The 27,278-nt window shown below is 53.9% G+C and overlaps 1 protein-coding gene across 1 annotated transcript in view; it reads right to left on the reverse strand.

Moving 5' to 3' along the window:
* The window catches only part of PRDM15 (PR/SET domain 15), a 62,166-nt gene that overhangs the window by 4,433 nt on the left and 30,455 nt on the right, over nucleotides 1-27,278 (reverse strand). The window contains exons 8-22 of the mRNA XM_018051675.1: nucleotides 27,006-27,126; nucleotides 25,438-25,619; nucleotides 25,229-25,323; nucleotides 24,805-24,892; nucleotides 17,288-17,455; nucleotides 14,641-14,738; nucleotides 12,386-12,517; nucleotides 11,424-11,558; nucleotides 10,568-10,731; nucleotides 9,690-9,769; nucleotides 9,276-9,395; nucleotides 7,624-7,755; nucleotides 5,969-6,052; nucleotides 5,456-5,631; nucleotides 1,632-1,712 (exon numbers count right to left, since the gene is read on the reverse strand). Coding sequence (XP_017907164.1) covers nucleotides 1,632-1,712; nucleotides 5,456-5,631; nucleotides 5,969-6,052; nucleotides 7,624-7,755; nucleotides 9,276-9,395; nucleotides 9,690-9,769; nucleotides 10,568-10,731; nucleotides 11,424-11,558; nucleotides 12,386-12,517; nucleotides 14,641-14,738; nucleotides 17,288-17,455; nucleotides 24,805-24,892; nucleotides 25,229-25,323; nucleotides 25,438-25,619; nucleotides 27,006-27,126 — 1,856 coding nt within the window. The remainder of the gene's footprint in view (nucleotides 1-1,631; nucleotides 1,713-5,455; nucleotides 5,632-5,968; nucleotides 6,053-7,623; nucleotides 7,756-9,275; nucleotides 9,396-9,689; nucleotides 9,770-10,567; nucleotides 10,732-11,423; nucleotides 11,559-12,385; nucleotides 12,518-14,640; nucleotides 14,739-17,287; nucleotides 17,456-24,804; nucleotides 24,893-25,228; nucleotides 25,324-25,437; nucleotides 25,620-27,005; nucleotides 27,127-27,278) is intronic.

The raw sequence follows: 27,278 nt of genomic DNA on the forward strand, positions 1-27,278 counted from the left end.
GAGGTGGCCTGGCACCATCTCCAGACACCAGGTTACTAGGCCCATCTGCTAACGTGCACGTCTAGGGATGGGAACAAGTTCCTGCCGGTTTCCGCTGCTTTTCTTTAAAGTGAGGGAAGTTGGGTACAAATCATACTTTGTGCTGAAACAGAAATATCTCTGAAAAGAGAGGTTTTGAGCCCCTGTTTCAGCCCTGTTGAGCTCTGCCTGAGGCTGCAAAGGCTTTCACATTGGGCTCTCTGCCTCAGGCTGACATAGGCTCACTGTGGACATAATCTTGGATCAAGGATGAGTCTGACTGCAAGAACTGTGTGGTCATGGTTTTTAGGGACAGCAAATAAGGGCCCAGCAGTAATGGTGACTGCAGATGGGTGCCCGGCATACTTCTTTCCCTCCTGCTGACCCACAGTTGGCCCAGCCCAGGATCACAGAGGCCGCTGGGCAGTGGTGGCCCGAAGGGCTCTCTGCCCCGGTCACCCACCACCCGTCCTGTCCTCGGTGCCATCCCATGAGGTGTGGTCCCACCCAGTGGCAGACAGACCCCATGGCCACAAGGGACTGCCCATGTCAGGGGTGGATGTGGTCCTGGGCCTTGGGCCTGGCTGTTCAGCGCAACCCAGCCACTGAGCACTGCGCTCAAAGCTCTGCTGCAAAACAGAGATGGGAAAATGAGATTTTAAAGTAACTGAGCATGAAATGTTCCCTTCAAAATAAGAGAAAACCTTTATATAGAGGTACTGACTACAAATTCCTTTTGAAAGTTCACCTAATACGTTTAAGGTTATTTTGCTTATAACAGTCTAATCACACTAAGCTCTTCTGGGTGATACTTGTGATGATTAACTAAAGCATCATCTTTGCTAGGTTGGGACGCCCAGTCATGTGGTCAAACACCAGTCCAGATGCTGTCCTGAAGGTGTTTTCCAGATATTATTAACACTGAAGCCAGTAGGTGGTGAATAAAACAGCACCTTCTGAAATGGGGATGAGCCTGGACCAGTCAGGTAAAGGCCTTGAGAGCCGACAAAGTTCCCAGAAGATGAGGGAACTCTGCCTCCAGCATCAGCTCCTCCTAGGCGTCCAGCCTCCAGCCCTCCCGGCAGACTCTGGACCTGCCAGACCCACAGCTGAGTGAGCCAACTCCTTAAATAAATCTAACTCTCTCTGCACGTGCGTGCACACACACACTTTACTGTTTTCTCTGGGGGAACTCAGTCTTAATAAACAATCTATTCTCTAAAAAGACACACATCTGTTTTCAGAAAACTTAAATTCTAGAAGTGTTCACAGAAACTAGAAGGCTCCTGGAAAGTGAAGTCGCTCAGTCGTGTCTGACTCTTAGTGATCCATGGACTGTAGCCTACCAGGCTTCTCAGTCCATGGGATTTTCCGGCAAGAATACTGGAATGGGGTGCCATTTCCTTCTCCAGGGGATCTTCTCAACCCAGGGATCGAACCCGGGTCTCCCGCATTGTAGGCAGACAGACGCTTTACTGTCTGAGCTACCCTGACGACCAATTAACAAAACAGAGGGAAATGAGAGTAACACATGGGGGTTTCCCCCAAGGCCGCTCCTGACACCTGCTGGGCTCCTTAGATGAGACGACCTGCCCCGTGTGCTCCGGGCTCACCTGGACGATGCCGATGGAGGAGGCGTCGATGGTGGTGGTCTCCGGGAGGTGGTCCAGGTCATCAATCCTCACGGCCAGGACCTAGGAGGGGGCGCAGGGCCGTGAGCCCAGGACACGGCGCCTGAAGGCCAGCCCAGGGCGGGTGGGGCCAGACACACGGCTGCTGAGCCATCTCCTTCACAGGCTCCTGCGTGCCCACCGGCCCTGCTCGGCACTCAGAAGCCTGGGATCCAGAGTCCTGCCCGGCTCTCCTTCCCTCCTCCCAGGTCCCCTCTCAAGTGTCTGCTGCGTTCCCACCTACGGGGGTGCCCCTCGCCCGTCTGTGCATTATCGCACTGTCCACTGCCCCAGGTGGAGACTCTGCTTCCCTTCCTGTCCATGCTGTCCACTCTTCTCAGGAAGTGCGTCCTCACTCAATCTCAGTATCTCTCACTAAGAGCAGAGCAGAAGAGACACAGTATGGCAAATGAGCTACCGAGAGAGACGTGTACATGTAACACACCTTACTTTCCTACCTGCGTGCCCCCACGAGCCTCACCAGCCTGTCCTCAGCAGGAGGCAGACTCTCACACCGGGACACACACTCGAGGTTTACACAGCTCCTCCCTCACCCCGAACCTGGTCCACACCCCATTGACTCTGGCTATACAGGTGACTGTGGTCACCTACGTGAACAAGTCACAGGTGGTGCAGAGAGCACGAAGGACACCTGGGAGGGAGGCTGTGACGGGGAGCCGCTAAGGGACGTAGGCGGCTGTGGGAAAACTAAACACAACCAGGGAGAGCCCGGCAGTCTGTCCAAACGGCTCTGCAGTCAAAAGGCTTTGCAAGCATCTTCCCATTTTTGTTCCAAAATAAATTAAGAATAAAACTACAGGCTATATATCATGGGTGTGGCTTATTTAAGAAAGATGACTGACCACTGTATTTCTGGGCTTAGGATACAAGACCATCCAGGACAGGGCACCCTCTGAGAGGGTGGCCAGCAAGGCGGTCCTCTGTGACGTGGTGGCGAGAACCCAAGCGTGACAGAGGCTGCAAAGCTGAGTCAGCGCAGCTGGAGGCCACTGACTGTTCTCTCCCACCACACCACCTCCAAGGCTGTCAGTCACCATCACCACCCCGTCACCGCCACCACCATCTCCATCATCACCAATGGCATCATCAGTGTCCTCGTCACACCATCTGGAAGCCACAGAGAACAACCACAGCAGCACTTACTGACTTTACTCTCGTTAGGAGATTAGACCACAGGTGAAAAGCACTTTTTGTGTTTCCATTTTCCTCAATGTAACACTCATTCAAAGGGAAAGACTGTAAGTGGAAGTCACAAAATAGCATCAATTCTGAAAGATCCTGAATATGTGAAAGCAGTTTATGCTTAACACCCTAACACGCTGGCCAGTCTTCACCAGACCCCCACGCCCGAGTCTGCACCCAGCACACCTGCACAGCCTGGCCGCGGGTGGTGCCCTCACCACAGTAGAGCCTTCCCTGCCTCACTCCCGCAGTCTGCGGACGTTTCCTCCGTTCCCTCTGCTCTCCTCTATATGACGTGTCTGCATCCTTCCCCTCCTCCCATCTACCACCCTAGACCGTCAGGTCCAAGAGGACGGGGCGCCCCCGTTCCAGCTGGTCAACAGCGCTCACTCCCGCAGGCACTTAACTATTTGTTTGAACACACAACAGAGAAACATCAAAGGATCCAAGGAAAGCAGCCCAGGGGAGAGAAGCTAAAGTGCCTGAGACAGAAGGGACTGAGAAGAGAGCCCCAACAGAGGAGCCCGAGCCTGCTGGGGGCCCCTCCAGAGCACTCTGCAGCCCAGCGAGGTGGGCTTGAGAGGAAGAGGTGCCAAGAGGTAGCCGTGCAGATGGACACATGAGGCAAGTGATCATTAACCAGAGGAAAACATCTGCTGAGCCACTCCGTGTCCACAAGGCCCCTGCACCCAGCAGCACGCATCACACGTGCCATGGGCAAAAACCGCTGTGTACACCATTAGTGTACGGAGCTACAGACACCCACGTGCCGAGAAATCACTCGCTCCCACCCACCATGAGCCCCCGGGGGAGCCTGCAGTGCCTGCCCTGGGCCCCAACACCTAAAGGGGGCCCCACTGACACTGGGCAGCCGGATAGATGCTGACACGTCAGGCTCCTGCTCCTGACTTTGTTTCTCTAGGTGGAGACGCCAGCAGGCCACTAGCTGGAAAGGCTGGAGTGAAGGGAGCAAAGCTGGTGGGATTCCAGTTCCTCGTGCTAAGCAGAAAGAGCCGGGGGTCCGCGGGTCAGGGACCTGCACGGGCTGTGGAGGACATGGCGAGGTGATGGGAGAAAAAGACGAACTTATTACCCAAATGAAGCAGAAGGTGCTTTTGTAATTGCAAAAGTAACCCATGTTCATCAGAGGCAACTATTTAAAACAGAGGAAAACATACAGATAAGAAAGAACCAAAACTTCGGTGCCAGAAGACCACAGTGCAATGCTTTCTCCCTTTCCTGCTTCACCACCTTGTCTATGTTACACAGGTGAGCATCCTGCAAACACACAATGTGAATGACATGCTGTGGGTGCACCTGTAGTCTGTGCAAGGTGTATACTGCCTTCTTACAATGAGCACTCACAATCTTACTCAGAACTCTCTGCAAATACGTTACAGTCACACACATCACTGAACTACCACTAACACAGTGGCGTTCCTCTTGCTGGACACCCAGCGGTCCAAAGAGTCATTTATTAAAACACTGGGAGATGGTCACACTACCCTCAGGAGGACATGCAATTGTGCACATCGTGGAAAAGCGAAAGTGAAGTCGCTCAGTCGTTCGTGTCCGACTCTTTGCAACCCCATGATCTGTAGCCTACCAGGCTCCTCCATCTATGGGATTTTCCAGGCAAGAGTACTGGAGTGGGTTGCCATTTCCTTCTCCAGAGGATCTTCCCAACCCAGGGATCGAACCCTGGTCTCTTGCATTGCAGGCAGACGCTTTAACCTCTGAGCTTCCAGTCCTGGAACTGGGTGCAATTCCAGTCATTCTGAATCCCAGAACCTCCCCTAATTCAATGGAGGAAGGATGGCACCTTCTACTATTAAAGGCTTTCTCTCGTGTCTCAACCACGTGTACTTCCTTTTGTGAATCTCCTCTCCCCAGACACAGGGGCTTCTCTGTTCTTCTCGTGGAAGGCGTGCTATCTTTACTATTAACAGCCAGTATCTGTTAATGATACTGACACACTTTTCAGTTTTCCCTTTGCGTGTTCTCTTGACCCCCAGAAACTCTATAAACGTTAGGTTGCTTACTGAGTCAAATCGTTTGTTCAAAATTTTCACTGCTTTTGCGCTTATAAAGCCTCTGGTTTTGTTTTCAGTTCACTGCTTTTTCAAACACAATGACTTACTCAATGCCCTGGACCTGCCTTTAGCACCGGGGTGTCAGGGTCCACCTACCTTCCTGGATATACTTTCTCCGTCTCAGTCCTCAGGCCCACTTTCTAAGCAGCCCCCAACACCATGCGGAGCCCCTGGTTCTGCACATTTTCTGGCTACTCTAAAGGGAGGAATGGGGGAGAGGAAGGGTAGCACCCCTGTCCTGCTCTAATTCCAGGGAGGGAGTAATTGATTACTTCAGCAAAAACCCATTTGGGGCTCTTCTATTCACGCATCCATCCGGTGCCTCCTACCCACAGGCAGAGGGGAGCCCAGGGGAATCCCAGGGGTGGTGACCCTGTGTGGTGGGGTCTTGGAGCGGGGGAAGCCAGGGGACCGAGGACAGAGGCGCCGGGCCCGCCCAGGAGAGGGCAGCCCCGCCCGGTGTGCGCTCACCTCAGGGTGCTTGCGCCGCATGTGTCTGCTCATGGAGGCCCTGGTGGACACCTTGGTCCCACACAGCTGGCAGCTCTGCGCCTCCACCTTGTCGTGGGTGAGCTGCACGTGCTTCTGTAGCATGTACTCAGTGACGTACTTCTTGTCACACACGGAGCACGTCCACTGCTTGCCCACTGCCCGCGCGCACGGGGAGAGACGAGCGTGGGTGGTGAGGGGGTCAGCCTCTAGGTTGAGGACTGAGTCACCCACCCCGAGGTCAGGCCTTGGAAAGACCCTCCTCCCACCCAGGAATGCTTCAATCACCGTCTGACAAGGCGAGCATGAATACTTGAAAGTTTTGTGGCTGAATTTTAGGGGGCAAGGGGCCAGCATTAAGGCACAATAGTGCCAGATATTCTGAAAAAGTTCACATAGAGCCTCACAGCCAAGCTCTTCATACCCTGCACACCCAGACGGCCCCAGCAGAGACCACAGCAGCCAGCCAGCCGGTCCCCAGGCGCCCCCGCTTACCCGTGTGGATGAGCTTGTGCGTCTCCATTGTGTTTCTCTCACTGAATGTTTTTCCACACAGTTCGCACATGAAATCTTTAATCCCTGCAGGAAAAGGCACGTTTAACTTCACGTCTCACGAGTGTTTTAACTGTATACAGCATCAGTCTTGTCCATGACACGTTTCTTTATTTGTAAAGACTGTGGGGGCTGTAAGTTACCCGGAGATGACAGACAGTAAGCCTTCATTCCCCCACTCAACCGGCAAACTGTGGCTTGAAAACCATCCTACTGCAGGTGTCTGAGTGTTCAGATCAGTGACTTGGCCTGGGGTGGTCACCCTGCCCGCCTGGAACCTGGTAATATGGAAGCGTCGAGCCGTCAAGACTGTTGCACTCCCCAAGCTGACAAAAAAGGTGGGCCCTCTGCCTCTTAAATAAACATTTGCCCTAAATGTAAAGCAAGGCAAGTGACTTTCAAGCCTGCTTATCTCAGTCCTGTATTTGCTGGGCCCCTGGTACTTGGGACCCCATGTTCATGTGGCTCCTGGAGGCAAGAGGGACAGAGACCACTATAACCCAGTGGGTGAAGAGTTGTCCCACAGTCCCAGGAGGCGAGTGCTTCCCAGAAAAGGAGAAGCAAGAAATGGATGGACTTTCCCAGGAAAAGGAGAGCGGCATGCTTTTGTGAAAGCCCAGCGCCCTGGGGGCTGGCATTCCAGGGGGACCCAAAGCAGACCTGTGTGGTGGCCTGGCCAGGCCTGGGGGCAGTGAGAGAGGTGGGCACACAGCTGGGCCAGGCAGTGGCAAGACTCAAGTCCATTTTAGAGAAGATATGAACCAACCAGATGCTCCTACTAGAAACTTCACACACAGCTCCACCACCCAGGGAGGACCATCTCTCATTCTGCTGTCGATCTGATTCTGTCTTAAACACGTTTACCGATAGACAACTGTTTATAAGAAATGAGCTCACGAACACTGATGAAAGTTAACATGCATATCTCATCATTTGAAGGATGCACTGTCCTTTAAGGTGGACACACCACAATTCAGCCTCTGCCCTGCTGACAGACACTTAAGGTGGTCCAGTTTCCTGTCCAGATGACATGACGATCATGCACACACACGTCAGGTCCTTGTCTGATGGTTTCTCCTAGCTGAGTGGGAGGGAAGGGCGCCAAAGGCATTGAGGGTGGCAAGCAGGACGCAGGGGGCTTGTTGCCGGGATGGGGGAGCTTCTGGGAAATCGGCTACTTATCCAGCTTCCTAAAGCTTGACCAGCAGAGAAGGCAATGGCACCCCACTCCAATACTCTTGCCTGGAATATCCCATGGATGGAGGAGCCTGGTAGGCTGCAGTCCGTGGGGTCGCTAAGAGTTGGACACGACTGAGCTACTTCAGTTTCACTTTCATGCATTGGAGAAGGAAATAGCAACCCACTCCAGTGTTCTTGCTTGGAGAATCCCAGGGATGGGGGAGCCTAGTGGGCTACAGTCTATGGGGTCCCACAGAGTCGGACACAACTGAAGTGACTTAGCAGCAGCAGCAGCAAAGCTCGGCCAGAAAGCCTGGGGCCTGTTGGGAGCTAAAGACCCTGTGAAGCGGCGGCGGCTCTGCTCGAGCCGTCTCGCACCAGCGGGCTGGTCTCTCTAAACGAGAGCCCCAGGGACTCACCAGTGTGCCTCTTGTAGTGCTTGAGCATGTTGACCTTCTGCGCGAACTTGCGGTGGCACTCCCTGCACTCGTACTCCTTGATGCCCTTGTGCAGCTTCATGTGGTGGCGCAGCGCGTGCTTGGTCTTCATGCCTGCAGGACAGAGCCCCACCTCGGGAGCCGCCCATGCCCACACCCCATACCTCGCCCCCAGCACCCATGCCTGCCGACCCCCCACCCAGTGCCCATGCCCTGCCCCCAATGCCCATGTCCTGCCCCAAGGGTCCTTGTCCCCATCCCCATGTCCTTCCCTGACCCCACACCCCACCTCCAGTGCCCATGTCCCACCCCCACTCCACCCCGAGAGCCCATGCCCTTCTCATGCCCACCCCGAGGAAATGTATGCAGTACAAGATGGGAGAACAGACCATAGTACCTGCCCTGGGCACCCCTCCCCATCCGGCCAGGCCCACTGAGCAGCACTCAGGGCTCAGCTGTGTTTGTCCCTGCCCACCTGGGGGCAGGGCCCACCACACCTGTCCCCTCCAGGCTGGCGAGAATGGGGCTGGAAGAGCTGGGGCAAAGATGGGGCTGGGGCTCCACCCACTACAGCCAGGGCTAAGACATGGGCAGAAACTTCTAGAAACGACTTTGTGCAACATTTACATGCTGCTCTGGAAGCACGTAACTACGGTCTGAGGTGGGAAAAACTATTTTGCGTAACCATTCCAGTTATTTAAAAATAAACTTTTTGTGGTTAGGTGCTTGTGTTACTTTTTCAATAGAACAATCTACACTGCTGCACATGGTTACTGGAGAACAGACAAGAAACTCGCCTCTGGGGAGGGGGACTGGAGCTGCCTGGGGTGAGCAGCTCCTCACTTTCTGCTCTTCTCTGGTTAATCTTCTACACGTAATCTTATTTTACAAGGCCAATAGGGGTTGATCCAGTGAGTAGAATTATGGGACATTTGTGTTTGCTTTATATTTTCCTGATTAATTTTTAAAATCAAGGAAAAATAAAAACTTCATGAAATATTAAATTTTTAAAAGATGCTAATGGCATCAAGACAAACTTTTAAATCAAGACAAACTTGATTTGTCCTGTATCTGAAGGAGGGTGGCCCTGCCGCTCTTCCACCATACATAGCACTGGCAGCCATTTGAAACCACCAAAGAGCCACAGCTCCAAGCCTTCCTCAAGCTTTGGTTTCTTTTCAAACAGAAATGTGTTAAAATTTTACCATGGACTGGGATTATCTCTTTCTGGTTATACTTAGCGATATGAGCTATTTTACTAACAGGTTCATTTAACTAATTTCACCCGATTAAAATAAAGGTCATCGTCATCACCGGCCACAGAAAGTAAGTCTTAATACACAGCTGGTCCTTGTAAGCAGCTGAGGGTTCTGCACCTCCACTGAGGCCACATGGTGATTCTGAGGGTATTCTATACATCACACAGTCATGCTGCACCATCTCCCTGCTCTTAAAACAGCTTACCTATGCCTTGGTTTTATCCCCCGGCTCTGACTGATTTTTCTTCTTGACCCGCAGTTAAATACTCCAGGTCTTATCTTTCTTGAGTAGATGACTCAGGTCTGGGCAACCCCCAACTCCCACTTGGCCTGCTGCCCCTTCTGGATGACGGCCACGCCTGCACCTGCCCTCACCTTTCCCACACTCCGCACACAGATATTCCCGGATGTTGTCATGGACACGCATGTGCTCCTTCAGCATGTCCTTCCTGGCAAAGGACTTCCCACACTGCTCACAGGCGTGGCTTTTCACACCTACAAGCAAACACACGGCAGGCTGTCACCGCAGGGAATCCTGACCCAAGGTCACTGCATGAGGGCAGCACTGGGAAGAAGCACATCCCCCCCACCCACCCCTTGCAGCTGGAGCCCTCCTTCCTTGGCCTCTGCAAGGACCCAGAGGGGAACTGGGCAAGGAGGGGCTGAGCTGGGAGGAGCAGCAAGTATGGATGGAGAAGGACCAGCCTGGAGACGAGGATGACCCCCTGGGGCAGGAAGCACGCAGAGGGGCCTGGCCCTCCGGCACTGTGTCCTCTCAGGCCTGGCTACCTGTGTGGATCAGTTTGTGCCGCTCCAGGTTCCCGATGCTGTTGAAGATCCGCCCGCAGATCTCACAGGGGTGGATGTACCTGAAAGGAGACACAGGCTCAGGATGGCACACAGCCTCGGTGAACCGGCACTCAGAGTGCACTTGCATAAGTGCCTTTATCAGCAGGTGGGGTGAAAAAAAAAAGGTGCTGTGGGGGTGACAACGGGCCGGAGACTTCAGCCTACATCTGGGCTGAGTTGTCCCCTTGAAGTTCACACGCTGGCATCCTGACTCTGCACCTCAGAACATGGCTGAGCCTGGAGATGGGGGTCTCTGCAGAGGTCCTCAAATTAAAGATGAGGTCACTGGAAGGGCCCTAACCCAGTAACTGGTGTCCTTTCAAGCAGGGTCACAGAGACAAGCATAGCAGGAAGGCCACGAAGACACACCCTGACGCCAAGGAGAGAGCTGGGGCTGACCCTCTCCCATGGCCACAGGGGGACCCAGAGCTCGGCCTCAGCCTCGACATAACACGCCACTGTTGTTCAGGCCGCCGCGTCGCAGCCCCCAGTGGAGGACTCGGCTCTAAACAAGGCTGTAGCCTGAGTCACCCAGACACGCAGTACTGATTACCGGCTGCAGCCAGATGGGGGAGCTGATGTTCACAAAACCTAATTACTCTGGGGAAAAGGGTCTCTGGTTTTATGTAGGCAGGTCTGCAATGCCGCCCACTGCTGCGGGTCCCAGAGACTGTGCGAGCTGATGACCAAGGAAGGAGCAAGGCCAGGGCATCCCCCAGGCCGGCCCAGGGCTCTCCGAGAAGACAAGTTGCTCCGTGCTCATCACCCCTCTGCGGGAAGCCAGCCCTCCCTCCACCCTAGAGTCCCGGGATCCTCACTTCTGCACGTTGGGGTCGGGCAGGTTCTCGCGGTGGATGACCATGTGGGCGTGGTAGGTGGCCTTCAGGGCGAAACGCCGGTGGCAGATGCTGCAGCCGTAGCCCTTCTCCTTGTGCACCTCCATGATGTGCTTCAGGTACTCCTTCCCGCGGCCGAAGGTGAGCTGCGGACGCACACGCTGTTTACCTGCGCACGCAGCCCACCCCTCCCCGGCTAACGATGCGCCGCCTCCACGCAGGCGCCCCGGGCACAGGGGGAGAACCCGCCTCCACGCAGCAGAGCAGAATTCCAAGGGGCAGGGCCGGTGCCGGGCACACCCGCGAAGCAGGGGGGCGCCGTAAGAGGCGGACCTCAGGTCCTCCTGTAACTCTTACAGCAGGTCCTGTCCCCCACCCCCCAAGGCAGCTTCCAGAAATCCTCTCCTCTACGTTCAACCGACCCCATCTCCCCCACGCCCAAAGGTCCAGACAAGTACAGGGCCAGGTGCGGGTGCCCCGGAGGAACAGGGACCTACTTCGTGAAACCGCAGGGTCTACCAATTGCTGGATATAGAAACCTCCCCCCGCACTCCCAGCTTCTAAGCAAGGCCCTCTGCTGTGTGCGAGGGCACAGCCAAGGAGAGAAGCCCCGGCGCACAAGGCCCATGCTGGTCAGCCACACAGGCACCGTGTGGACCAGACTGGTTCTGACACGGTGGTCCCTGTGGTGGTGATAAGGCCCACAACCATCATCCTGGAGAAGCAACGAGCCCCGGGGCGCCCTCCAGGACGTCTGTGAGGGCCCCCACCCATGCCTGAGCCTCTGTGGGCCAGCAGCCCTGCTACCCCGAGCACTCGGCAGGCGTGGTCCGGTTACCTGACACCTTTTGCAGCTGTACTTGTGAGGCTCTGAGTCTGCACTCTCGTCTGAATGGTCATCGTTTTCTTCTGAGGAGATCCCAATCTTGCCAATAAACTCCTCTCTCTGGTGGTCATCCATCAGCGCGATGTCCTGCAAGACAAGCACCGTGCTCTGCTTCTAACGTGCTTGGCAAAAGCTTTAACCGGTGGCCTGTACACTAGGTGCAGAAACTATCCTCGGGTCACCTGGAACACCCCACCATTAGGTCCTGCTTGCGTTCAGACGACTCTGCATGCCAGAGCTGGAGCTCCCAAGACCAGTGCCTGAGCCGGACGACGCCTGGAGGGCATGTTCTCCATTCTCACTTGGGCCCCTACCACTCTTTCCTTTTTCCTGGATCGGCACTTCTCCCCCGAGAGCGACCCCTAATCCTCACTACCCTGCACACTGGGAAGATCTCATCTCACGTTCCTCAAAAGTAGGGAGGGAAGCAAAAGCCCCTGGCCTGATCCTTGGTCTTCTCCCAGGAGGAACCTAGTGGGGAAGGTTTTTAACGTGAGCCCTTTAGGTGGGCGTGAAAGGCAGCAAACACTCAAAAGAGCTCACCTGGAGAGCAGCAAAAAGATCTCTCAAACCCCGAGGGCCGGCCCCGCCTCCCCGTGCGCCCCGCCTCCCCGTGCGCCCCGCCTCCCCGTGCGCCCCGCCTCCCCGTGCGCCCCGCCTCCCCGTGCGCCCCGCCTCCCCGTGCGCCCCGCCTCCCCGTGCGCCCCGCCTCCCCGTGCGCCCCGCCTCCCCGTGCGCCCCGCCTCCCCGTGCGCCCCGCCTCCCCGGGCGCCCCGCCTCCCCGGGCGCCCCGCCTCCCCGGGCGCCCCGCCTCCCCGGGCGCCCCGCCTCCCCGGGCGCCCCGCCTCCCCGGGCGCCCCGCCTCCCCGGGCGCCCCGCCTCCCCGGGCGCCCCGCGCCAGGCACATGACTCACCTTGAAGTGGACGTGGATGTGGTCCCTGAGCACGTCCACACGGAAGAACTTGCGCCCGCAGATCTCACAGGTGTACTTCTTGTCGCCGTGGGTCAGCAGGTGCTTGTTCATGTTGCTCCTGCAGGAGAACACCTGTGGGCAGGAGAGCGGGGGCGGAGATGCTTGTTACCACGCATGTAGTACCTCATTGACAGAACATAATCGGGCACAAAAATGCAGTACTTTCCTCCCCAATTATAAGTTGCAACAAATCCTCAGTGTTCGAGAGAAATAATCGCGTGGGGCTGCAATCATGATCATTTAACCATTTAAACTGGTGCTTACATTATAATATAGAACTAACCGTTCCCTAGTCTTCACCATAAACTAGTCTGCTCACAATTTTACTCAAATATTTCATTGGAATGGGGCCTACCAAGAAGAGTAAGTCACACAAACAGCTGCAGTCTTCTCAAAGTGGGTATCAGAGTTACAGTTTGTGTCCCCTGTTTCATGCATAATTATCACCTCCCTCAATTCTCTGTATTTCCTGTCTAAAGTGATGAGTGTGGGGACTCAGCCATTCACCCAATCAATACTAATCCAGATGTGGCTGCAGAGCCCACCCCCATGAGCCCCCCGATCTGAAGTCTCAGGCCACATGGCTTTCCCCCTAATGGTCAAGTAACCAGAGGAGTAGGTCTCCTTAGAGCTGTTCTCAGAAAGAGACCGAAACCTGAATGAAAGGGAAAACAGTTCACAAGGAACAGAGGCAAATGTTTTTGAGGGACATTTCCGTTCAAGATCTGCAGGTGACTTGGGGCCGACAGCCCTGAGACCACAGCCCAGGGAGGCCAGGCGGGAAGTCGAGTCAGCAGAGCAGGAAGACAAGCATCTCTGGGGAGGGACAGAGGCCCTGGGTGTCCCCCAGCACCTGTCCTCTCCAAGCAGGCAGGTCTGGAGACAAGGTATAGTTGGAGGCAGTGAAGAAGTCAGTTCTGGAGACATTCAGGTTCCTTTGTTGCCGGCGTCCCTCTGGGAGCAGCCAGTGAACATCTCACAGAATAAAACGTGTCTGAGTGTGAGTCACATAGCTGGCTGGTTCGTGCACAGGGTCTCCCAAGGACACAGGAGGAACACGGTGTTGTCACTCCCCAGAGCCAGTGGTCGGCAGGCTCCGTGGACACAGGGCAGCCTCACCCACCCCTGTCTGGACACTTCGGCTCAGGTGTGTATTCTGCGGCACTAGCTGCCCCTGCCCCTCCAGCCCCTAAACCCACACTGAGTCAGGACCTGCACTGTGGGTCCACGGGCCACACAACCCAGCTGACCTATTTGCTTTGTGGTTTGAAAAAAAAAAAAAAAAAATCAGGAAATTTCCCATAAAAACATGGATTTCCGTTTTCTCTTGAAAAGGTCAAAAGATCTGGCAATGTGGCCACATGCCAGCAGGCTGGACCAAATCACATATGCCCAGTGGCCTGGGGTTTCACTTTTCCACCGTCTGGACCTGGTGTCTGCTGAGGGTGCACCAATGCTCCAGGGCCACGTGGCTCCCGTGGGCTTATGGGATTGAGAGCCTGGGCCTCTCAAGCGGTGGGAGGCAAGTCTAAGGGTGGAGCAACTGCAAGGGGTGCATGCACAAAGACCACCACCATTTCCCATAGTAAGCTGAGGTGGCCTGGACGGCAGCACCTGGACAGGGTTCCCCACACAGGGATAATCAATGCCCCTGCTGGACCTGGCCCGGGGCTGTTCAGATGGTCAGTGCACTCCGGAAGCTTAGGGTCTGTCGAGCAGTTGGGCCTCTCTGACAGCCATTTCAGACACCCCAGCACTGATTTGCTTACTTGGGGCACAAGCATCCATGGACATGCATGGCGTGTGTGGCCGTGGCTGGGTCAGTGTCTCACTTGGAAATAGTGCGGGAGGATCACCACTGACCAAGATGTAAACCTAGAATGTCCAGCCCCCTCCACTAGACGCGCCCGGCTCCGCGCACTGGAGATGGAGCATGCGCACTCTGGCGGCATCGGTGGAACATCCTAGCTGAGCGGAGACAAGGCTGAGCTCCTTCACTGGAGACCCACCCCGACGGCAAGAGAGCAGATGACCGGAGCATCGAGTGAGGGGACCCCGTGGGTCAGGACACCCGAGCATCCACTCGACCCTAAACCTTCTCCCTCAACCCGTCCCCACGTGCAGTGGGTAGAGCTCTGAGGTTTCCCATAGGAAAAGGTGAGCTGGGTCCCGGGTCCCGCATCGACCCGTGTTACCTTGCCGCACACAGGGCATCCAGACGGCTCCTTCCTATAGCGCACCAGGTTCTCACCGCCGCCGGCCTCCACGTCTTCCCTCTTCACCCGCCGCACTCCTGAAACCCCCGCCCGCGAGAGTCAGAGTCAGCGCGCACCGCACATGGGAGCCCTGGTCCCTTCCGACATCCGCCATCGGCCAGGGGCTCGCCCAGCCAGCGGAGGTCAGGGCTGCCCACGGGTGGGTCCAAGGAGCCAGCAGGGTCTCTTGTCCATGACGCACTAGTGCCACCTGCCACTCGGAGACGGAGCCCGGGCGATGCAGCAGGAGCCCACGCCACAAGCTCCTTAATGCCGGCCGCACCTGAAACTTGCAAATCCAAGGGCAGCCAGTTTTACAACGCAGAGGAGTCACAATGCGTTACTGGTAAGGAAGGCATTTGTGCTCAACCTAAAGGCTCAAGACAACTGTGGGATTCTTTGAGGCAGCTGAGAGTAGGCGGGCATACTTATTAAAAAAAAAAAACTTATTAAAAAGATAGTAATATTCATACTTCACGTTAAATCAGCCCAATCAGGATCAAGGTAAACAGTAAGGAAAAAAAAAAAATTAAGGCATAAGTGTTCACGTGTGCATGCTCAGTCACTTCAGTGTCTGCCTCTTCAACCCCATGGACTGTAGCCTGCCAGGATCCTCTGTCCATGGGATTCTCCAGGCAAAAATACTGGAGTGGGTTGGCTTGCTATCCTCCAATGAATCTTCCCCACTCAGGGATCAAACCCTGGCCTCTTACACCTCCTGCATTAGCAGGCAGGTTCTCTACCACTAGCACTACATGGGAAGCCCAAGTGTTCATAATTGGGATCAAAACAGACTGAGTTCTCAGGAAACAAGGAATTTTTGGATACAAACAAGAAAGAAGTTCCTTCTCAAGGTCTCTTACTAACCACTGACCTCTTTCTGGGGCATTCTTGCATAAACCATGTGAACACAGAGCCAGGCTCAAACTTGGCTGGCAAGGTGACCTGGAGACCAATAGTTCCCAGCGGGTAAAGCATGCAGGTATGAAGCGGGTGTGGTTTACGCTTCCATATAGAAGGGAAGGCCATGAACAGCCACACAGTATTCGCTCATTCCCAAGGAAAATGATCTGAGCTGTGTCAGCTGTAAAACGTTGTGAGATAAAAGTTGTGAGATAAAACCCACACATCTATCAGTCAGGAAACATCTGACTTCTCCAGGTAATAGCGGCTCTTAGGGGCCCACCTGGGGCTTGATAATCAGGGTCCAGTTCAACGAGGCCAGCGGTTCAGCGCAGTGGTCATCCCCACCACAGATGGGTGAGGAGACAGGCCCAGGGGCGTGCCCAAGACCACCTAGTCATTAAGTGGACACCAGGCCCTTGAAGCAGCCCCAGATCACAGAGGGAGTGGTGGAGCTTATGAACCAGGTGAGGAAGGGCCAGGTAAAAAGGCAGGATGCAAATGTGAGGCAGGACGTGATCAGGCATGTATTAAAAGCCACGATGACACAGCTGTGTGCAGTGGTCAGACTTCACGTACGAGTTTGTTATCTGACTTTTTCCCCCAACAGGCATATACTCCATTCGTAATTCTTTATAAAGTGATTTTTTTTTTTAATAAGAAGGTGCTCTGTTCAGTGAGTGCTGCTTACAGAGGCCAGTTGGCAAGAGAGCAATGGCCTGTAGAATAAAAATTAGGATTGTGCTGTGCTGTGCTTAGTTAGTCATGCCCGACTCTCTGTGTCCCATGGACTGACTGTAGCCCACCAGGCTCCTCTGCCCATGGGATTCTCCAGGCAAGAATACTGGAGTGGGTTGCCATGCCCTCCTCCAAGGGATCTTCCCAAAACAGGGATCAAACTTGGGTCTCCCGCATCGCAGGTGGATTCTTTACATCTGAGCCACTAAAGTTGAAATGCCACTTAAAAAGAGGGTCAGAGCAGGTTCTTGGAGAAAGCCTCAGGTGAGGTGTGTGCTCAGGACACACCTGTGGCCCAGGTAACCAGGTCTTCTTCTTCTCTTTGGTGCCCTGGCCTTCCCGTCGGGTCTGCCCTGCGGGATCCCCCGCACACACACCTCACTTCCTGTCTTACCTCCTTCCCTCAATCGCCCTGCCACATCCCACCCCATTACTGACCCCACTTAAGTGCACCTTTGTCTTGTGCTGGCCTCTCGTGAGCCCCCCACAGGAAGGGCAGCCCCAGGCCCACCGCACTTGGCAAGGGTCATCAGGGCCCCTCGACAAACAGAGGCGGATGAGGGGGAGTCACTCGTGGCCCCAACAGCATCCTCCTGCAGCGCTCTGCTCCACCCACATGGCTGCAAGCATGTGGCACTTCATACCCCGTCCTTTCCCTACTTATATCGGAAGCATTTCCTCAGCATTAAACTCCTTGGAAAAGCTCTTTTGGGTGACTGAGAACGTTCAGTCCCACAGAGTCCAGTTTCCCTGATATCCTCCCCGCACCCCGTGGAATGTTCAGCACCCCGTGGAGTGTTCGGGATGGCTCCAGTTCCTCCCAACACATGACGCAACAGTTCCCAGCAGGACCTCTGAGGCTGTGCCAGTTCCCGTCAGGCAGCGCCTTACAGCAGGCACCCACGGGGGTGGAGTGGCGTCACCCCGTGCCCACAGGTGCGCTCACCTTCCAGGTGCCGCCTCTGGTGGTCGAGCATGACGTCCTTGCGGTAGAACATCTTGTTGCAGACCTCACAGGCAAACTTCTTGTCCCCGTGCTTCTTCTTGTGCTTGGAGAGGTTGCTATTGGTGGAGAAGAACCGGAAGCACATCTCACACTGGAACGTCTTGTCGTCTGTCGAGGAGGTAGGAAAAGGAAGCAGCTTTTAGGTGTGTGACACTGAGCGCGCGTTCCCCTGGGGCCAGCAGCGATGCCCAGGGGAAGGGCAGAGCCAGGAAAAGGCACCGCTGCCACCACCTGAACTGAGAAGACACCCTGCCCAGCCAGGCCTGAGCCATGTGCAGAGCAGACAAGAGCTACTGCCCAGCCCATCCCCTCAGCCCCAGGACACACATCTACAGCATCTGGGGATTCCTAGTGAGGCAAGAGGCCGCTAACCTGACTGCAGCCCCCGCCCCCGCTTTCCCCTACCCACCTCAGACAAGCTGCCTCCCACCCCACCCCAGGCTCAGCCCCTTGCTGCTCCCCCAGAGCCCAGCTATCACCTGCCCTTTCTCTCCCACCTGGCCCTCCACGGGCTCCTCCCCCATCGCACATAGACATCCCCCATTTCTCCCATCTGTAAAGAAACTGCCTTCTTCCTAGGGCCCCTTTAGGAGACATATACCTTCCATTTCCCTAATGAAGCCTCTGGAAATACTGACAGCCAGTATCCCAGCCTCACCCCCAGTTCCTCCCCAAAGGTGGCCAAACTGCCCACCAGGGCCTCTGACAGTTCCTACCCTGCTCTCTCCTTCCTGGCAAGCAGGGCATCCCCTCAGCCCTCCTGCCTAGGCCCCTAGCCCTGAGGATCTGCTCCCCACGAGCGCAAGCAGAGGGGCCATCTGGGGACCTGCGAGGCCCTGGCCTCTCTTCAGCTGTCCACCTTGGTCCCGCCCACCGGGCCTCCGCCAGGAGGTCTCGGCCAGCACTCTCCTCTCAGACTGGTCCCCTGATCCCCCCTCTCATGTCATCCCCTAACCCCCATACCCACCCTGCTCCTGCCAGGACGCGTACCTGCCAGTCTGTCACCTAAGCCAGCCCCAGAAGGGAGTCCCCGCTACCCACTGGCCCTCCTGCAGCCCGGAAGCCCTGTCCCGTGTCACCTGCGTGGGTGGGCACGACAGTGTGCTTCCTGCCCCGGAGCGAGGGCCAGAGGATGCTCTGCATCGCACTCATTTCTGGGCCCTTGGTTACAGCCCACTGACCACTTCCCGTGGTCATTGTGTGCTGAGTGCACCAATCCCAGAGTTAAAGTTTCATTTTCTACATTGATTCTGACTGGGGTTCTCGTTCTGCTTCACAATGGACCCCCATCCCAGAATCTCAGCCTGAGTGCTGCAGACACTTGAGCTGGATCACAGTGGAGGGGGATGGGCGGGGGGGGGGGCGGCGGCGGCTGTCCCATGGTCTGCGTGCTGAGCTGCATCCCTGGTTCCCCTGCCTCAGATGCCAGCAGCACCCCCAACTGTTACAACCCAATCAGCTCCAGACTCAGCAGTTAACTTCTCTCCTGACCCCAGTGTGCAGCCCCCCGTGAGGCCCAGGCGTGTCCACACAATGCCCTGTACACGGGTTTGTGCAAATGTGTGCAGGACATGCACTCAGCAGGCAAAGATTTTCAGACTTATTTTAATGGCTGCATAATAGTCTACTCAGTTCATGTATCACAATTTTCTTCATTATTTTTGATATTGCAGACAATTTAGTATTTCTTGGTAACTTTCTTTTTTTTTCCCAACTAGATTTCCCTAGCATTGATTCTTAGGAACAAGACCAGAGACCAGGGCATCTGCCATCCTGCTTGGTGAAGGGCTACACCTTCCAGCATGCTAAAGCTGACGCTCCAACACTTTGGCCACCTGATGTGAAGAGCCAACTCACTGGAAAAGACCTTGATGCTGGGAAAGATTGAGGGCGGGAGGAGAAGGGGATGATAGAGGATGAGATGGCTGGATGGCATCACTGACTCAGTGTACATGAGTCTGAGCAAACCCTGGGAAATAGTGAAGGACAGGAAGGCCTAGTGTGCTGCAGTCCATGGGGTTGCAGAGTCAAACACAAGTGAATAACTGAACAACACCTTACAGAGCTATCCCATCAGATTACTGGAGGCCCCAGCCATCCTGGGCCTCCCAAACCACACAGGTGAGTGTCCCTCCTGGGCAGGTTGGCCCCATGAGCCCCAGATGGAACCCGACAGATGGAAAGTGCAGTGCAGCCCTTGGACTTCAGCTCCCTCTCTCCCTAACGAGTCCCTCCCACTCAATGGAGACAACCCACTTCCAGCCTTTCCCAACCCACGGAGGTGGCCTCTGCCCCACGATAGTGGAGCTGGAGCAGCTGTCGGGCCAGACTGTCAGCTTGGGCGGCTTTTCCCAGTGTGGCATCCACCTGTCACCAGCTCAGGAATCCAGACAGGCGCTCAAAGACAACCTTCTCCCACCCGTAATCCTGCTGCCCTCGAGGTCTACACTAGTCTTTTGATGAAATGCAGCAACTGAGAACGAATACCTATTACGTGGTGTGTGGTCAAGCCACGCGGGATGGCCGTACCCCAGCTCTCTGTCCACCTCCTGCTTGACCAGCATCTGTCTCTCCTCCATTCACATGAACCGCTTGCCCTCTGCCTCAGCTAGGGACTGTCCTAATCTTTAGGCCAGAAAGACTCCACCTGCTAGTTCATTCAAGGGAACACCTGCCCTCGTGCTGGTCCTGGCTGTTAACCTGAGGGGCTGGAAGGGATGTGCCCAGCTGCTGGACTCCCTGGTAACTGACAAGCCAACCTGAAGGCAATCTCCCCCTATAAATGGGGTGTGTGTGTACAGCAGAGGCAATCTCCCCCCAGAAATGGGGTGTGTGTGTGTGTGTGTGTGTGTGTGTGTATAGCAGAGGCAGCTGTGGCTTCAGAACCTATGTTTCTGACGTGTAAGGTAATGTCTCTGTCGCTGTCTCTGGACTTTCTTTGGTCTCAAGGACAGGCAACTCCAAGGCTTGCAAACCTGGGAGTGCAGCTTGACATGCAGGCTCTGGTGAAGGGTAGGTGTGCAGGAGACAGGATGGAGGATTTCCAGGGGCCTGGCTGCACGGGAGCCCAGGTGGCTCTGTCTTGCCCGATGGCCTAGACGTGAACCTCAGCTCTTCTCTAGCTCCCTCAGAAAGGCTGAGAGCAGATGAGGGCCATTTACAAGAGTTAGACTTACGCCTCCTCACACCCAGGACAGGCTCCGCCAAGCAAAACCTTGAGAAAAGCCCAAGAAATCATCATTTCAAAGCTCACACAAATCCCTGACTTAACAGCCTATGGAAGATACATCCTCCTAATGTGAGTACTATACAAAAGTATAATGGTGCAAATACATAGTACACAAATCAGCTCAGTTCCTGGTTTATCCTTTGTTTTCCATTCAAAACTTCTAACGTGTGAAATTACAGAGAAATTACACTTCAACCCACTGCTGCTCTGGTACTTCTATATAACAAAGAACCACAAGCGTCTCTTTTAACAGAATTTTCTGCTGACGTGTAGCAACTGCTGCTTTGTCTTCAAACATTCTGTTTCATTTGTGTCCAGAGAAATAAAGATAAAAAAAGGACAACTTCTCTTCCGCGGCTTTGAGCCAGTCTCACCAAACGACCTGTATCACCCTCCACTCACCCAGTGTGCTCGTGCAGAACCAAGCGTGGCCACATGGGGCGCCATTGTCCCACTGGGCACCAAGGTCAGCTGAGGCCCAAATGACTGTTGCTTGGTTGCTAAGGCTAACATGTGTCCCACTCTTTGCGACCCTATGAACTGCAGCACACCAGACTTCTCTGTCCTTCACTATCTCCCAGAGTTTGCGCAAACTCATGTCGGTTGAGTCAGTGATGCCATCCAACCATCTCATCCTCTGTCGTCCCCTTCTGCTTCTGGCTTCAACCTTTCCCAGCATCAGGGTCTCTTCCAATGAGTCAGTTCTTCACATCAGGTGGCCAAAGTACTGGAGCTTCAGCTTCAGCATCAGTTCTTTCAATGAATATTCAGGACTGATTTCCTTTAGGAATAGACTAGTTGGATCTCCTTGCAGTCCAAGAGACTCTCAAGAGTCTTCTCCAGCACCATGGTTTGAATGCATCCATTCTTTGGTGCTCAGTCTTCTCTATACTCCAACTCTCACATCCAGACATGACCACTGGAAAAACCACAGCTTTGACTAGACACACCTTTGTAAGCAAAGTAATCTCTCTGCTTTTTAATACACTGTCTAGGTTTGTCATAGCTATTCTTCCAAGGAGCAAGTGTCTTTTAATTTCATGGCTGCAATCACCATCCGCATAGATTCTGGAGCCCAAGAAAATTAAATCTGACGCTGTTTCCACGGTTTCCCCATCTACTTGTCATGTGACAGGACTGAATGCCAAGATCTTAGTTTCTTGAATGCTGAGTTTTAAGCCAGCTTTTTTCAATCTCCTCTTTGACCTTCATCAAGAGGCTTTTTAATTCCTCTTCACTTTCTGCCTTTAGACTGGTAACATCTTCATATCTGAGGTTATTGATATTTCTCCTGGCAATCTTGATTCCAGCTTGTGCTTCATCCAGCCCTGCATTTCACATGATGTACTCTGCGTAGAAGTTAAATATGCAGGGTGACAGTATACAGCCTTCATGTATACCTTTCCCAATTTAGAACCAGTCTGTGGCTCCATGTCCAGGTCTAACTGTTGCTTCTTGACCTGCATACAGGTTTCATAACAGACAGGTAAGATAGTCTGGTATTCCCATCTCATTAAGAATATTCTTCAGTTTGTTGTGATCTACACAGTCAAAGGCTTTAGCTTAGGCAATGAAGCAGAAGTAGATTTTTTTTTTTTAATTACCTTGCTCTTTCTATGATCCAGCATATGTTGGCAATTTGATCTCTGGTTCCTCTGCCTTTTCTAAATCTAGTTTGTACATCTGGAAGTTCTCGGTTCACATACTGTACAAGCATCACTTGAAGGAGTTTGAGCATAATCTTGCTGGCATGTGAAATGAGTACAACTGTGTGGTAGTTTGAACTTTCTTTGGCATTGTTCTTCTTTGGGATTGGAATGAAAACTGATGTTTTCCAGTGCTGTGGCCACTGCTGAGTTTTCCAAATTTGCTGGCATATTGAGTCCAGCACTTTCACAGCATCATCTTTTAGGATTTAAATAGCTGGAATTCCATCACCTCTACTAGCTTTGTTCGAAGTGACGCTTCCTAATGCCCACTTGACTTCACAATCTAGGATGTCTGGATGTAAGCAAGTGATCACACCATCATGGTTATCTGGGTCGTTAAGACCTTTTTTGTATAGTTCTTCTGTATATTCTTGCCACCTCTTCTTAATATCTTCTGCTCCTGTTAGGTTCTTGCTGTTTTTGTCCTTTATTGTGCCCATCTTTGCATGAAATGTTCCCTTGATCTCTCCAATTTTCTTAAAGAGATGTCTAGTCTTTCCCATTCTATCGTTTTCCCCTATTTCTTTGCATTGTTCATATAGTCAGCAAAAACAAGACCTGGAATTGACTGTGGCTCAGATCATCAGCTCCTTACTACAAAATTCAGGCTCAAATTGAACAAAGTGGGGAAAACCACTAGGCCATTCAGGTATAACCTAAATCAAATCCCTTATGATTATACAGTGAAGGTGACGAATAGACGGAAGGGACTAGATCTGGTAGACAGAGTGACAGACACAACTACAGATGGATAGTAATAGGTAGACAGAACGATGGACAGTTTGTAACATTGTGCAGGAGGTGGTGACCAAAACCATCCCCAAGAAAAAGATGCAAGAAGGCAGAGTGGTAGTCTGAGAAGGCCTTACAAATATCTGAGAAAGGAAGAACAGTGAAAGGCAAAGGAGAAAGGGAAAGATATTCCTAAGTGAATGCAGAGTTCCAGAGAATAGTAAGAAAGCCACCCTAAGTGAACAATATGACTGATATGACATCAAAAATTGGTGAGTTTTCCCAGGTTTGGGGCACACTGGACTGCAGACTGCAGGTGGCAGGGTGCATTATATGGATCCACCTGGAAGCTTCCAAGTCCACTTTACCCCGTTGACTGACACTGCAGAGCAGCCTGAGCTCAAGTGAGACAAGACTCACCTGCCACTTCAGAAAAGCCCCACCGTGGGTGGAGGAAACAGCCTTGGTTTCCAACAGAAGCCCGCAGAGCGGAACAAGCACATGAATCAAACAAAGGGACAGAGCAGAGCCTGCAGGAGCAGGCGCCGGCAGGGAGGGCAGCGATGGTGGATATGATGGGTGGGTAAGGATGCCCCAAGAGGAGGACTGGCCGGCACCTTAACAAGAACCAGCACAGTCACAGAGTGAACAGGGACCCATATGGAGGGTCAGTGGAAGGGGATTCGGAATTCAGTGCTAACTTGGGCAGTGTCTAAGCTGGCTGCCCCCAGTACCCCCTCCCACCCAACCCCTGCCCAGGTGCCATGATTCCGAGAAGAGGGGCCGAAAAGACAACAGTGACCCTCCCCGGTGTCCATCCTCCCAGGGTGGGGATGGAGGCAGCGAGCCTTCAACCACGGGGCCCCAGACAGAGGCCACCCCGACCGGCTGAGTCCCACACAGTTGTCTCCTGGCCATCCTCAGGGATTTATATACATCATGTGCGCTCACCAGCTGTGAGCTGGCCAGACACTGAGCTCAGGATGCTTGGCTAGGCCCAGCAACCCATCCTGGCCACAGGCTGATCTGAGCATATGGCATCAGCCACACACAAGCAGACGAAGGTCCAGGTCATGAGTGGAGACCAGGGACAGAGGCAGGCTCAGAGCAAAACCAGGTGGTAAGAGGGAGCAGCTGGGCCTTTGCTGGACACGGGTGGGTCCATGGAGGGAGGAGGGTGGACCGTTGAGGAAGGTCCTACTGATAAGGAGGCAGACGCCCACTCCTCCAGCCATGACCCCACCTCGGCACGTACTTCTCCCTTGATCCCCGAACAAACCCTCCTCGGCCGCTCAACATTCTTGGTGAGGATGAAACCTCCCCAGTCTCAAATGCAGCCATGTGCATGCTCAGTCGCTCAATCGTGTCCAGCTCTTTGTGGCCCCATGGACCGTAGCCCATCAGGCTCCTCTGTCCATAGGATTCTCCAGGCAAGAATACTGGAGTGGGTTGCCAGGCCCTCTTCCAGGGGATCTTCCTGACCCGTGGATGGAAACTACATCTTCTGTACTAGCAAGAGGATTCTCTACCACTAGTGCCACCAGGGAAGCCGCAAATGCACCCATATGCAGCTGATTTTGATGAATAGTAGGAAATAAAATAAATTCTCTTTTAAATGGGAACTCTCCACCTGCATGTCTTAGCATAGCAGCTGCTTGAAAGCAAACCAAATGGAGCAGAATCTTATAGGTGAGGTTACCAGTTAAATTCACCGTCACCCGCTGCTGGAGCACCTGGTTCCCGCCCCGCCAGGTACCTGCGCCTGAGCGCTGGGCGGGGCCGCTCACCTGTGCGGCAGTTGTGAAACTCCAGCGCGCTCTGGATGCGGAAGGTCTTCTCGCAGGTGCCACACCTGTACCTGTACTCACTGTCGACCTGGTGGGAGGAGGCGGGGGAGCGGAGGCAGTGGTGGGGCAGCTGGGACACCCTCTCCTCAAGGGAGCTGCTCCAGCAATGTCATTTCTCACAGCCCCTCCCTCTGCTACCCTCCCGCCTGGCTTAGAAACACGAACCGTGCCTGGCTGACCCATTGCCCAGGAAAGAGAAGCATCCAGGTGACCTCGATGCCCACGTTGGCCTCCGGCTCCTCCCCGATCCCCGGCAGCACCCCGCCAGGCCCCGGCCTATCTCGGCCCCCTCCGGCTCCCTCTCCCCACTCCCCTTGCCTGGGACTCTCCAGTCATCATTTCTCTGCTTTCCTCCATCACCCACCTCGTTCCTGCTGTGCTTGTACGAGACGTGCTGCTTCAGGCTCTCCTTGCGGCTGAATAACTTGGCACATTCCTCGCATTTAAACAGCTTGTCACCTAAGGACCAGCCAGTGATGAGCGTGTCACTCCTCCAGGCGCACCGAGACCACGGTGCCCACCTGGGGCCGCCGCGTGGCCCCCGGGGCGGACGTGGCGGCGGCAGGGACTCACCGTGCGAGCGCACGTGCCTGCTCAGGTTGCTGCTGTTTTGGAAGACCTTGCTGCAGATACTACACTGGTATACCCGCCTATGCTCGCCCAGCTGCCGCACCACCTTCCGCCGGATGCCGTGCCGGCTCGAGAGGATTAGGCTCCTCTTGAGGGTGATGGTGCTGCTCTGGTGATGCGGGAACCTGCGGGAGAGACGCACAGGCTGGTGAGGTGGGTGGGAGGCAGGATCGTTGGGGAGAAAAGTTCAAGGTTAGTTGTCCTGGAAAGAGCGCCTGTCGAATCTTCCTAGCTCGACACCGGAGGGGAGTGTTGGGCTCAGGTGTCCCCCAGCTTTGGGGCTTCTGGATAAGGGAGACACCCTGAATGTCTCTGGGAAGGCAGACACCCTGAATGTTCAGTGGCATCACTCAACTTTTTCCACACCAGCCACTCATCTCCTTCGGCATTAACTCTGGTCACCAGAAGCCTGGACCTCAGTTAGTGTGTTGGCCAGAGTGACCCCATCTCTTCTGCTTTCTTTACTTGCCTCTACCCTGTTTCATATCTTCCCTGAACCTGATTTTTTCAAACTTCTTCTCCCTATTAAATGTGTTTCTAGCAGTAAGTTACTGAAATCCTCTGGGCAATAAGATGGAGCATGAATAAGTAGGTCACGCTCACCATTTCTGATACTGCTCTGCTCTGCTCTGTTTTTGCACAGCTTCCTGGACTGTCTAGGACCAGGCATGCTTTGACACTGAAGGCTGCACTCCAAAAAGGACCTGAAAAACTGTCACAGGCTTATTCAACTTCAGGGCAAAAAATTACCACGAATAATAGCTAAAATATAAACATTTTCCTCATTCATAAAAAGAGAAATGCAGAATATTAGATTTACAGAAGTTCAGATACAAACTGTTCCATCGTAGCAGCCTTGTTAGGCACAACACAAGTATCAGCTGGTGGAGGAGTGGATGAACCAAGTGTGGTCCTCCCGCATGATGGAGTAGTATTCCGACTTAAACCAGAAGGACACTCCAATACCTGCTGCAACATGGATGGACCTCGAGGGCATTACGCTAAGTGAAGTAAACCAGTCACAAAAGGACAAACATGTGCGATCCATTTATACGAGGTCCTGAGAGACACGAGTACCTCCTGTAAGGTCTTCGCAGAGACAGAAAGCAGAATAGTGGGTACCAGGGGCTGGAGAGGGGGAGATGGGGAGTTAGTATTTCATAAGGATGGAGTTTCATCTTGGGGAAGATGAAACAATTCTGGAGATGGATGGAAGGTTGCACAAAGACGTGAATGTATTTGAAACCACTGAACCATACACTTAAAAATGGCTAAGATGATAAATCGTATACTATGTGTATTTTACTACAATAAAAAGGCTTTTTCATCTGTTTTCACAGAAGCTGCACTATTAACTCCCTGAGCTCCAGGACGTTCCTGCTGCTCCCCATACACATGCATTTCCCATAAGAAGTAAACCATTCCCTCTCGTCAGGCTTTCCCTCTGAAATGGATTAGCCGCCACATACTGTTGCCCGTGAAGCCAGGCCGAGTGCCATGCTGGGACTTACTTTGGCACTGAGCTGGTGTCGCTGGGGGTGGCAGCCAGCTTTCCCAGAACAAGCTCCATGATCCGCTCGTCTGGCGTCGCAGTCACAGGCTCGACCTCAGTCATGATCTCAGTCACTTGCTCTGCAAGGAGGGGATGAGACAAGCTGTGTCACTGCCGGAGCCGTGGACAGAACACAGCTGAACCCAGACGACAGGCCCAAGGGGCCACAGCTAGGCCGATGCCGTAGACACGGGTCACAAGATTGACAGAGGGAAAAAAAACAGCAATACTT

This window comes from Capra hircus, chromosome 1, assembly GCF_001704415.2.
Source record: "Capra hircus breed San Clemente chromosome 1, ASM170441v1, whole genome shotgun sequence".
NCBI classification, from domain to species: Eukaryota; Metazoa; Chordata; class Mammalia; order Artiodactyla; family Bovidae; genus Capra; species Capra hircus.